Source organism: Heteronotia binoei, chromosome 18 (genome assembly GCF_032191835.1).
Source record: "Heteronotia binoei isolate CCM8104 ecotype False Entrance Well chromosome 18, APGP_CSIRO_Hbin_v1, whole genome shotgun sequence".
NCBI classification, from domain to species: domain Eukaryota; kingdom Metazoa; phylum Chordata; class Lepidosauria; order Squamata; family Gekkonidae; genus Heteronotia; species Heteronotia binoei.
The window spans coordinates 2,974,570-2,986,870 of NC_083240.1; the positions used below are offsets into that span (position 1 = coordinate 2,974,570).

Sequence of the window (12,301 nt, forward strand, 5' to 3'; positions counted from 1 at the left end):
TGGCATGATCAGAGAAGATCAGGATGGGGCTTCCAGAATCCAAGTGCTCAAACTTGCCCTAAGTGCATTTCCTCTCTTTCTTCCTGACCTGGCCCTTTTGCCCACATCACAGTTTAATACCACGCAATAAGAGTTACGTCCTTCTAAGTCTGTTGACTTCAGCAGGCTTAGAAAGGTTTAACTCTGCATGGGATGGCACTACAAGTCACAGCCTTTCTTTTTGAGCCTCCATGCCCAACAATGATCTTCTCCTCACCTCCAGAACCCAGGAACCGTTTCCCATCTCGGACTTGTGGGTATTTGGCTTCCAGTTTCCGGTCAGGGTAGATGAGAGTCTCTGATGAGAAGACAACTTTGGACTTAGCCTGTCTGAACTTCTTTAACAGTTCCGCAGGGCCCGATGCAAAGATAACGTCATAACTACAATTAGGGAATGGGAAGGGTGAGAGAACTGATTCAGGCAGAAAAAGAACAAGTTACTCCTGCTGTAAGAGGTAGAGTGTGAGTTAGCCTAACACACTGTCAGATCTCCTCCCTTCACTGAGATGCACCATAAGAAGATATAGGATCTGGGGTGGGAAAGAGCATGCACCTCCATGACAAACATGCCCCCTTGGGAGAGACTTAGAGGATGGGTGGGTGTGTTTAGGGCTTCACCTGAGTCTGAACACAGCAGGATCCCTGACTTATTTGCAACGTCAGGGAAAACACCTGCCAAGTCACAAGGAAGACGACGGCATTGGATTTATATTCCGCCCTCCACTCAGAGTCTCAGAGCGGCTCACAATCTCCTATATCTTCTCCCCCCACAACAGACACCCTGTGAGGTGGGTGGGGCTGAGAGACTCTCTCAGAAGCTGCCCTTTCAAGGACAACCTCTGCCAGAGCTATGACTGACCCAAGGCCATTCCAGCAGGTGAAGGGAGGAGTGGGGAATCAAACCCGGTTCTCCCAGATAAGAGTCCACACCAGGGGTCCTCAAACTACGGCCCGCAGGCCAGATGCGGCCCGCTGAGGACGTTTATGTGGCCCGCTGGGTTATGGCAAAATCAGACCGGAAGTGACGTTCGACCTAAACTCACGTTAGCAACGCACACTTCCGGCACTGGGCTGAGGCGGCGGAGACAGAGTGTGAGGTGATACCGAGGTGAGGTGAGTTCCCAGGCCAGGGTGTGTGGTGTGGGGAAGGGAGAGAGATGCAGAAGACGGAGAACTGACGGCCCGCAGCCTTGTATAGTAACGGCAGTCCGGCCCTCCAACAGTCTGAGGGACAGTGAACTGGCCCCCTATTTAAAAAGTTTGAGGACCCCTGGTCCACACACTTAACCACTATGGCTGACCCAAGGCCATTCCAGCAGCTGCAAGGGGAGGAGTGGGGAATCAAACCTGGTTCTCCCAGATAAGAGTCCGCGCACTTAACCACTATGGCTGACCCAAGGCCATTCCAGCAGCTGCAAGGGGAGGAGTGGGGAATCAAACCTGGTTCTCCCAGATAAGAGTCCGCGCACTTAACCACTACACCAAACTGGCTCTACAACAGGGAGGGAGGGAGGGAGGGAGAGAGGGAGGGAGGGAGAGAGGGAGGAAGGAAGGTGTCAAGCCCGCTCATTTCTGAACCACATTTTGCTATGTAGAGAGCAGGTCATCAGCTCTCCAGCTCTCCCCCATTATTTACAACCAGAGGTCACATAGCGAAAACATCTGGCCCTGGGATGTACATTCCAGAGGCTGGCTGCTGGTACCTACAAGCTGCCTCCCCCCTGGTTTCACACAGACAACCCTTATCTCTTCACAGAGAAGTGTGAGAAGGTTTGATGTTTTCAATAGCCTAAGATTCCTTAGTAATAAAATATAGTTGCTTAGTAACCTTTGAACCCATGACTCATGTATGCATCTGTAATGTAATCTTTGATGATATCCTATATAGCAACTGTGTAACTGTTTGTACCCCACTACTCCCAAGGCTTGTGTCCTTGGCAAAGCTCCTGAGTTTCTTACAATAAACCTGTCTTTTGATTCAAAACAAAAGGACTCTGTTATTGGGAAAATATTGGCGCTTGACGGGAGGGAGGGAGGGAGGGAGGGAGGGAGGGAGGGAGGGAAGGAAGGAAGGAAGGAAGGAAGGAAGGAAGGAAGGAAGGAAGGAAGGAAGGAAGGAAGGAAGGAAGGAAGGAAGGAAGGAAGGAAGGAAGGAAGGAAGGAAGGAAGGAAGGAAGGAAGGAAGGAAGGAGGGGTTTTAAAGTTGATTCTTAGTATGTTTCATTCATCAATTTCGGCAATGCACTTAAAAAGGCACAAACACACACATGCATGTGTGTACACTGGGTTCTGGATCAGCAATTCAACCTGCAGTCCACTCACCTTTCTGTGAAGAGAATGACCAAATCCTCTTGGTCTGCATAGCCTTCCAAAGCTGATTTCAAGAGACGGATCTTCTGCCCGCCTCCTGCTGTCTTCTTGTCATCTCCACCATGCCATTCTTCGTTTAGTCCAAGGACCTAGACCGTTAAGCAGTGTCATTAAGAAGCTGCCGTCCTGATCTACCACACTGAGTCGGCATTTTAAACAAACGTCAAAATAACAACTGAAAGCTGCTGCTTGTAAGGGAATGAAAACTGCCACTGTCAGGGTAGCTGCAGTCTTTTACAAATTGTAAAAATGTCATTAAAAATGCATTTTGAAAGATGCCATCCTATATACTCCTACATGAGAGTAAGCCCCCTTAAATAGTGGGATTTAATTCTGAGCAGACGTGTGAAGGCTTGCATTGAAAGCCATGCATTAGATACAGATTGCCATCCTAATTGTTTATATTCTAGGAAATTTGGGTCAAATTCATTTATAGCTCGCTGCCATCACCTGGATTTTGTAATTGAAGAACCGAGCTGATCTCTGGAACCGCCTGAATCCTTCTGTCTCCTTGGTGGCCACAGTTAGAACCAATAAATTATCTGTGCAGAAAAAGGAAGACCAAGGAGAATTAGGAGGCATGCAAGAGGCCGATTTTGGATACAAGGTCCTCTGCTATCACTCAGCCGGAAGCTTTTTAATTCCACCCTGCTGCCAAAAGCTCAGGCCTGTGTACACATTCTTTCATCCTCTGTTTGAGCCTCACAACGACACAGCGGGGGAGGTTAGACTGAGAAGAACTTGCCCAGAGAACTTCGTGGCTCAGAGGGGAATCTGAACCCGCATCTCATCCCTGCATTCTAAGCACTACAGCAAACTGAGATCAATGCTGACTTTCCAATTCCTCCCTTCCAATAAAAGACTATCCTAATGCTCCCACTGCCTTCAACACCAACCCCGACTCAATAGTTTGGTCAGAGCAAGCAAAGAGAAACCCTCAAGACATAGAAGTGAGAGCTAGTTTGGTGTCGTGGTGAAGTGTGCAGACTCTTATCTGGGAGAACTGGGTTTGATTCCCCACTCCTCCACTTGCAGCTGTTGGAACGGCCTTGGGTTAGCCATGGCTTTTGCAAGAGTTGTCCTTGAAAGGGCAGCTGCTGTGAGAGCTCTCTCAGTCCCACCCACCTCACAGGGTGTCTGTTGTGGAGGAGGAAGATATGGGAGATTGTAAGCCACTTTGAGTCTCTGATTCAGAGAGAAGGGCGGAGTATAAATCTGCAGTCTTCTTCTTCTCTCACATGTCACATGAAGCTGCTCTATACTGAACTGGACCACTGGTCCAGCAAGGTCAGTACTGTCTGCTCAGATTGGCAGCAGCGGGCCACTGAACATGGAACTGTCTGCATGGCAGACAGATGCTCCATCACAAAGCTGGTCCCTTCCCTGCCTCCAAGGACAACATGGATCAAGATGGATATTAAGAAGTTTTCTTTATCCGTCATATACTCATCTCTTGGAATTCCTGGCCCAAGAATGTTGCAATGGCCACTACAGTTAGCGGTTTTTCAAAAGGCTGAGGTACTGACATTTAAAGCCTTACGCGGTCTGGGACCAACATACCTGAGGGACCGCCTTTCCCCAGATACGCCCCGGAGGTCGTTGAGATCGGCTACGTAACACCTCCTGACCACCCCTGGCCCTAAGGATGTCCGATTTGCCTCAACCAGGGCAAGGGCCTTTTCAGCCCTGGCCCCTGCCTGGTGGAATCACCTCCCTGCGGAGATCCAGGCCCTACCTGAATTACTGCCATTTCGCAGCGCCTGTGAAAACAGCGCCATTTCAGAGCTGTTTTGCAGGGCCAATGGTTGAGGCAGCGGGCGTCTGATTATTTGGTCCAATATTTGCTTTTTTACAGTGCTACCCTATTGTTATTACCATCGTTTAAGGTGGGCCTACAACTGGTTACTGATATGCTGTGCCCTGTCCCCCGGTGGTGCGTTGTATTTATTGTTTTTACTGCTTAATTTTAAATTGGTGTTTTAACTTTGTTATGTAGGTTTTTATTGTTATTTTTTAATGTGTTGTGATCCGCCTCGAGCCTGTTTACGGGAAAAGGCGGACTATAAGCCTATTAAATAAATAAATAAAAATCCACAGACAATTGGTCTACTCAGGCTAAGAACTGCATCAGCTCGGAACAGATCATGTTCAGAGGCAGGGGACCTCTGGTCATCAGATGCACACGACAGGTCAGTTTCCAAGGTGCTCAGTCTCAGCTTCAAAGCTCCTCATAGCCGGGGCTGCCAACTGAGATCCGTCATACTTTTGGTGATGCTCTCCATCTGCATCCCAATGGATCCCAATTTCAAGTCTAGGCTAACGGAGTCTGAACTTGCTGAGACTGAGAGGGGAAAAGCTCTTGGGGTCATAGTGGACAATTCAATGAAAGTGTCAACCCAGTGAGCTGCAGTGGTGTAAAAGGCAATTTCTATGTTAGGGATTATTAAGAAAGGAACTGAGAATAAAACAACCAATACTGTAACGCCCCGGTATAGATCTACGGTGCAGCCTCATTGGGAATACTGTGTACAGTTCTGGTCACCGTATCTCAAAAAAGGACACTGCAGAGCTGGAAAAAAGTACAGAGGAGATCATTAGAAGGTTGAAGCATCTTCCCTAGAAGGAAAGGCTGAAAATCCTGGGACTTATCAATTTAGAACAGAGGCGACGGGGGGGGGGGGGGGGGGACATGATAGAGGTTTATAAAATTATGCATGGGGTGGAGACTTGATAAAGAGAAATTTTTCCCTGTCTCCCAAAGTACTAGAACTTGAAGGCATCCAATGAAACCAGTAGGTTCAAGGCAGACAAAAGGAGAGTACACAGAGAGTAATTAAAATGTGGAATTTGCTGCTAGAAGTTGTAGCAGTGGCCACAGAATTAACAACTTTAAAAGTAAGGATTCCAGTAGCACCTTTAAGACTAACAAATTTTATTGCACCACAAGCTTTCAAGAAACAGCTCTGCTACGGTAACGTTTTGTCAGTCTTAAAGGCGCTACTGGACTCTTTCCGATTTTGCAACAACAAACCAACACGGCTAACTCCTCCGGATCTACAACTTTAAAAGGGGATTCAATAAATTTACGGAAGGTAAATCTATCAATGGCTATTAGCCGTGGTGACTGAGGGAAACCTCCACATTCAGAGGCACTGAACCTCTGCATCCCAGAGCCAGGAGGCAACAGGAGGGGAAGGCCTCGGCCTCTATGTTCTGTTGTTGGTCCTGCAGAGGAACTGGGAGGTCACTGTGTGAGACAAGGATGCTGGACTAGATGGACTCTCTCTAGTCTGATCCAGCCAGGCTCTTCTGATGTTCTTATAAGAACATAAGAGAAGCCATGTTGGATCAGGCCAATGGCCCATCCAGTCCAACATTCTGTGTCACACAGCGGCCAAATATATATATATATATATACACACACACACACACTGTGGCTAATAGCCACTGATGGACCTCTGCTCCATATTTTTATCTAACCCCCTCTTGAAGGTGGTTATGCTTGTAGCCGCCACCACCTCCTGTGGCAGTGAATTCCACATGTTAATCACCCTTTGGGTGAAGAAGTACCTCCTTTTATCCGTTCTAACGCGACTGCTCAGCAATTTCATCGAATGCCCACAAGTTCTTGTATTGTGACAAAGGGAGAAAAGTACTTCTTTCTCTACTTTCTCCATCCCATGCATTATCTTGTAAACCTCTATCATGTCACCCCGCAGTCGACGTTTCTTCAAGCTAAAGAGCCCTTATGTAAATCTTTGGCATAATCCCAGTTTTAATCCTAACAAAGAACACATCACCTTGATGGTACAGAGGACCCCTTCTCTAACCATATTTCAAAATGTCTCCAAACAAGTTTGGTTTCACAGGGCATTTCCGGACTATTTATAAAGCAGCTAAAGATAAGACTTAAAATACATTTTGGCCACCGTGGCAATCTATTATGTTTTTTGAATGTTGGGAACATTTTTAACTGAAGTGATATTATGTTGGGGTTTTTTTTAACGAGGTTAAATTGTAGACTATCTTGAACTCAGGGAAGGTAGGGCAGAAATTTCTAAATGAAGAAAGCTTCCCTGGCATACCTAGACAGCTGCTGTTTGAAACAGGATGCTGGACAAGATAAATGTTTGGTCTCATATACAAAAGCAGTTTTTGGATTCTCATAGACAGGAACGGAAAGAAATAAAACATCCGTCTCTCATGTCTACTTGTTGAAAAACTAGTGGCATATCAGCAGTTAGAAAGCTTCCCAAATGACTGGTGACTACTACCAAATTGAAAAGAGCTATTTTTAACTATCTGGTGGTTTGTAAGAAGCTGAGCCTGGAGCACCAAGAATTGTTTGAATTAGGGCCCAGAGATGAAAGAACATGGAACAGGAAGGGGATCTAACATGATATCCGCTCAGCTGGGATGCTCTACTTCTCAGCTTGGACCAAATACAAAGAACAAGAGAAAAATCCAGTTTTGGGTACACATTCTCTCGCTTAAAGATGCCTTTCCCACCCAATCCCATTTTTACCTTTGCCTTATCATGGTGTCACACATCAGAGATTTTAGTTCAATATCTAAATTTTACAGGGGGCTTATGCTTTTGCCTCTCACTGCTTAGCTGCAAAGAAGGTCTGGATTCCAGATGTCATTTGGCCTAAATATAACACATCTGAGATTTGTCCCAACCTCTCTCCTGTCCCCTTCTATGTCTGGAGTGGGGGGTGGGTAGGGAAGAAACAATTCCAAGATCTTCACTTCATTCTCATTCAGACGAATTTATCATGGTATCCTATGCAACACTTTTAATATTGTCACAAACTGTTTACCTCCTGCTGGGTATAAGAAAGACAGGTCAAAGGGTGATATTTCTCCCTTTGTGAACTGTATTCTGGTAGCTTAAGAAGAGCAAAAGAGATCAGTTTCCAAACAGGCAGAGAAATGGCAGAGAAAAGGTGAGTGAGCCAATCTCATTTTAAAACCACAATAATGAAGCCCAGGTAGAATGCATTTCCCAAATTAGGAAAAGTACTGCCGGGTCTAAAAGAATGCCTGTGTTGTTAAAAACACAAATCAAAGAAGCTATAAATAGCTTATTTTAAAAAGTGGAATGAGTTTAACAGGGTATGTTACTCCCCGTATGTCCAGCAAATACATCCAGAAGCAACGGCAAATCATCTGGTGCATCCATCAGTGACACCGGACATGCCAAGCTGGATGCAAGAAAAAATGCTGCTGTGTTGGATTTTGGGAATGCGTTCATACTTTTTTTTTTTTTTGTGGTCTGCGTGTGTGCATTCGTTTTTCATATCTGCCCAGTCTGAGGGCTCTCCCAGGACAACTGATTTAGCTTATTTATGAATTTAAAATATTGATATGCCCTCCTTTTGCCCATTATTTTGCCTTATTATTATTATAAGAATCCCAGGACACGAGGAGGTTAACAACTATGTAAAAACAATCTGGTAAACCAATTATTTAAAAAATTCATTAAGAACAAAACTAAAGATAACTGATGACCCCAACCCACCAGCAGGAACTCCTTCTTTGCCGAAGCTTAGGCTACCCCACAAGCTCTGTGGAACAGCTGCTTTGCCATCTCGCCAGGAGTGTAAAAGCCCTCTGAACCCTGTTCCAGAGCCATGGGGCACAACGCACTGATTTGGAAAGATGTCAGACTAGAGGGACCTTTGGCCTGATTCAATCAGGCCCCTGTTCTCATATCTTTCCTCCCGCTTCTTCCCCTCTAAAGCAACAGAAAATGATAAATATATAAGAGAAGAGAACTTGTAGCGGCATTTAAGTAACGGAAAAGCCAGCCCAGATTCATTTTCGGAGCAACTATTTATGCACGGTTCAGTGGAACTCTGGCTTCTGCTAAAACCAGCTGACAACTCCAGCGTGGAATCGGAGGCCTCCCGAATGGACAGACGGAGGTGTCGTATTTCCTTCCGAGTCAAGGGGAAGAAAAGGGATCCACTGTGCTGCTTCCAAAGTTGTTGGAATGTGGAAAAGTTAGCAGGCGCACGCAATCTGCCCTGTGCAAGGTCTCTCTTTTGGTCAAAAAATGTCTTTATATTCCAGAGTCTCTGGAGAAAGACGCTTGGCAGATGGGAAAAGGGGCAGGAAGGAGGACTCTGAGCATACGCACTCTGAATATATTTCTTTGTTAAAAATGCATTTAGAAGTATTCTGACATGGCAAACTTTTTGGAGGCAGCAGTTTTTGTAAAAAAAGGCAAGCCAACATCTCTTCAGAGCATACCTGCGGCACGTGATTGCACACATTGGGGAAGGAAAGATGACCTGGTCCTTCAATTCTTTCCTCTGCGCATGGACTGAGATCTGTCCCCCCACCCCACCCCCGAGAAAGCAGTGAAGCTGGAGAGGTTGGCTGCTTTTCTCCTCCCCCATCAGACATGTGTCAACAATTTTTTCGACTTATAGCCTGCCCTATCCCGCAAGCATGTTTTCAGCAAGAATGAAGTCTTTTCTGCAGCATGACTGAATTGCAGTTTAATTATCTTTCATTTTCTTTCTCGGTTTGTTAAATGGTGCAGCCACAGTGGAGCTGGAAAAATTTCAAACGCCAGGAACTTTTAAAATAGCAGGCCTGGGAGTGGCTTGCTACTTTGCACTGTTGCTTTATCCATGAGGGGAGGGCCTGTGAGGCTCAGCCCCTACTCCAAATATTTCCCACTGGAGGATATTGATTATGGGAGACCTCGGTTACAATTTCCAGTCAATCAATCAGAGTGAAATCGGCCCTGTAATTTGCTCTTTCAATCTTGCAGGGTTGTCACCAGGAGTAAAAGGGAGGGGAACACAGTTATACGACACTGATCTTGGAAGAAGGTGGAATAAAAAAACTCTAACATATAAATAATATACTTGCATAAAAGAAATAAAGAAGGTTCCGCCCTTTTTGGAACGAATTCCCTGTCATAACTTAACATCTTGTGATGGGCAAAGATAGAGATTGTGATGTGCCAAAGTACTCTGCGTTAATTTAGAAAGACTAGTTCTTGATTCTCTAATTCCATTGAATAGCATTCATTAAAATATGGTGCATAAACAAACACTACAAAGGAGACTGAGGCATAATAGGGGGAACTCATCGTTCTGCGCCCCTTCCCACTTTTAATATCCTAACGATGATTACTCTCAAATCTAACAGAGGCTGATTTGCATTAAGAAATCCAACATCATACCCCAGCATCCCAACACAAATGTCTCCACTTGGAAACTGATTTCCAAAGAACTTTCTTTTAAGTGTGTGTGCAACACTCAGAGATGGCAACTACCAGGGCAAGCAAATGCTACTGTTCCAGAATAACCAGTGCAGAGTGGAAAGGTCTAACCAGGTGGGTCTATCTGCGGGTGCAGGCGCAGGAGGAGGGGAGGAATGAGAGAATCCCACTCCCTGCATAACCAGCCCTCTCTGATCTGCCTTTCTGGCCAGCCCCTCTTACCTTGCTGCTGTTTGGACCCATAACTTCCCTCATTCATCAGGAGCAGTAGAAGTGGTAGAAGGAGACGTCCGAGGGGCATCTTCGGAAGGGCTCTCTGCAGCGGATCCTGCAAAAAAAAAAAAATCAAGCTTTTTGGAGAGGCGGATGGGATGTAGCTCTGCTTTGCACAAGTCCCTCCCTGTCGTCTCGGAGCTGCTGTGCCACGCAATAAGCACGCCTCTTGCAGGAAGGGGGGAGGGCTCCTCTTTCCAGACTTCTCCTGCCTTCCACTCCCGCCCCCAAATCCACCCTGCATCAAGATCCAGAGATCGTCCCAAACGCAGAGTACTTGAGGGGGGGAGCTACAGCCGCAGAAGGCTACCGTGGCAGGCCTTAGAATGAAAAAGAGATTTACACTGCACAACACAAGCCGCTGGTGTCTTAAAGGGTCTCATTTAACTTTGGTGAATTTACTCCGGAGCATAGATCCAAACAGACAGCTGTGTTGGTCTGAAGTAGAAGAACAAAATAGGAGTCAATTGCACCTTTAAGACCAACAGTTTTATTCAGAACGTAAGCTTTCCTGTGCATTCTGAATAAAACTGTTGGTCTTAAAGGTGCAATTGACTCCTATTTTGTTTTACTCTAGAGCAGATTGCTCAAAATATGTGGCTTTTTCAAATCCAAAATGACACTCTTTGCATCCTAGTTAATTAATCCAGAATTACTGCCTCTGTCGTTGGGTTCTCTCCCCAGGACTGTCAAGCAATGATAGAATTTCAGTCGAAACAAGAACTATGCAAAAGATCAAAACTTCACTTTTTGGATTTAGGTGTTGGTCTGAAGCAACAGAGCTAAGTTTGAGTCCAGTGATACCCTTAAGACCAACGAAGCTTACTGTAATTCTGGATAGTGCATGCACACTCCAAATACAATGCTAATTTCAGATACAAAAGAAAAGGGTTTTTCCCCTGAAACAGCAGTTGGAAGAAACAATAGAAAAAGAGAAGGAAGCATACCGGCATCTGAAAAATCTAATTGTCTTGGCAGACAATGGAATTAAAAACCACGACTGTCCTTTAACTTCAGCCAGTTAGTTGGAAAAAATAATCAGGGTTTTATCAATGAAATAGTAGAAGGTGGTGTACATCGAGAAAGGACAGACAAGGAAGTATTGCCTTCATCCTGCCTTTCTTCAGTCCGTGCTCATTTATTTCTGTCAGCTGATGGGATATTTCATGCATTTGATGAAGTGGTCCAAAGTACTTGAAAACATAACACTGCTATAAATCTTTGGGGCTGGAAAAAAAACAAAGAAGCACAGCTATAACTCAATGTGGATTCAAATTTGATGTAGGTTTTTTTAAAAACAAAATGATCATCATTCTCTCTACCTTTTAATTAAGACATGGGAATCTACTAGTTTGACCAATAAATGCTACATTCTTAAACCATCCTTACTAGGGAATAGATCCCATTCAGCTTTGCACCTGTATTCTCAACAGAGGCAATGTACTCTTCACCCTGACTACAGCCCTGGATTGTTTAATCTGGAAGAACTGCACCTGAGTCAGTTCTGTATTCATGAGGACTAGAATCCTCATTTCAGAAAACCTGCCTGTACTGAAAAGAAACCTCCAAAAGACCTTGCTCTGCACAAGGAGAAGGCACTCCACACATGCTCAGGAAGACGCTCCTCCAAAAGACCTTGCTCTGTGCAAGGAGAAGGCACTCCACACATGCTCAGGAAAACGCTCCTCCAAAAGACCTTGCTCTGCAAAGGAGAAGGCACTCCACACATGCTCAGGAAAACCCTCCTCCAAAAGATGCTCTGCACAAGGAGAAGGCACTCCACACATGCTCAGGAAGACGCTCCTCCAAAAGACCTTGCTCTGCACAAGGCGAAGGCACTCCACACATGCTCAGGAAGACGCTCCTCCAAAAGACGCTCTGCACACGGAGAAGGCACTCCACACATGCTCAGGAAAACGCTCCTCCAAAAGATGCTCTGCACAAGGAGAAGGCACTCCACACATGCTCAGGAAAATGCTCCTCCAAAAGATGCTCTGCACACAGAGAAGGCACTCCACACATGCTCAGGAAGACGCTCCTCCAAAAGACCTTGCTCTGTGCAAGGAGAAGGCACTCTACACATGCTCAGGAAAACGCTCCTTCAAAAGATGCTCTGCACACAGAGAAGGCACTCCACACATGCTCAGGAAGACACTCCTCCAAAAGACCTTGCTCTGCACAGGGAGAAGGCACTCCACACATGCTCAGGAAAACCCTCCTCCAAAAGATGCTCTGCACAAGGAGAAGGCACTCTACACATGCTCAGGAAAACGCTCCTCCAAAAGATGCTCTGCACACAGAGAAGGCACTCCACACATGCTCAGGAAGACGCTCCTCCAAAAGACCTTGCTCTGTGCAAGGAGAAGGCACTCTACA

At 45.7% G+C, this 12,301-nt stretch overlaps 2 protein-coding genes across 2 annotated transcripts in view; one reads left to right on the forward strand and one right to left on the reverse strand.

Moving 5' to 3' along the window:
* PLOD1 (procollagen-lysine,2-oxoglutarate 5-dioxygenase 1) overlaps positions 1–10,123 on the reverse strand; it is a 33,079-nt gene extending 22,956 nt beyond the window's left edge. The window contains exons 1-4 of the mRNA XM_060259304.1: positions 9,875–10,123; positions 2,860–2,951; positions 2,362–2,498; positions 257–420 (exon numbers count right to left, since the gene is read on the reverse strand). Of these exons, the coding sequence (XP_060115287.1) occupies positions 257–420; positions 2,362–2,498; positions 2,860–2,951; positions 9,875–9,953 (472 nt within the window). The 5' untranslated portion in view covers positions 9,954–10,123. The remainder of the gene's footprint in view (positions 1–256; positions 421–2,361; positions 2,499–2,859; positions 2,952–9,874) is intronic.
* MICOS10 (mitochondrial contact site and cristae organizing system subunit 10) overlaps positions 1–12,301 on the forward strand; it is a 424,103-nt gene that overhangs the window by 312,247 nt on the left and 99,555 nt on the right. The window lies entirely within an intron of this gene.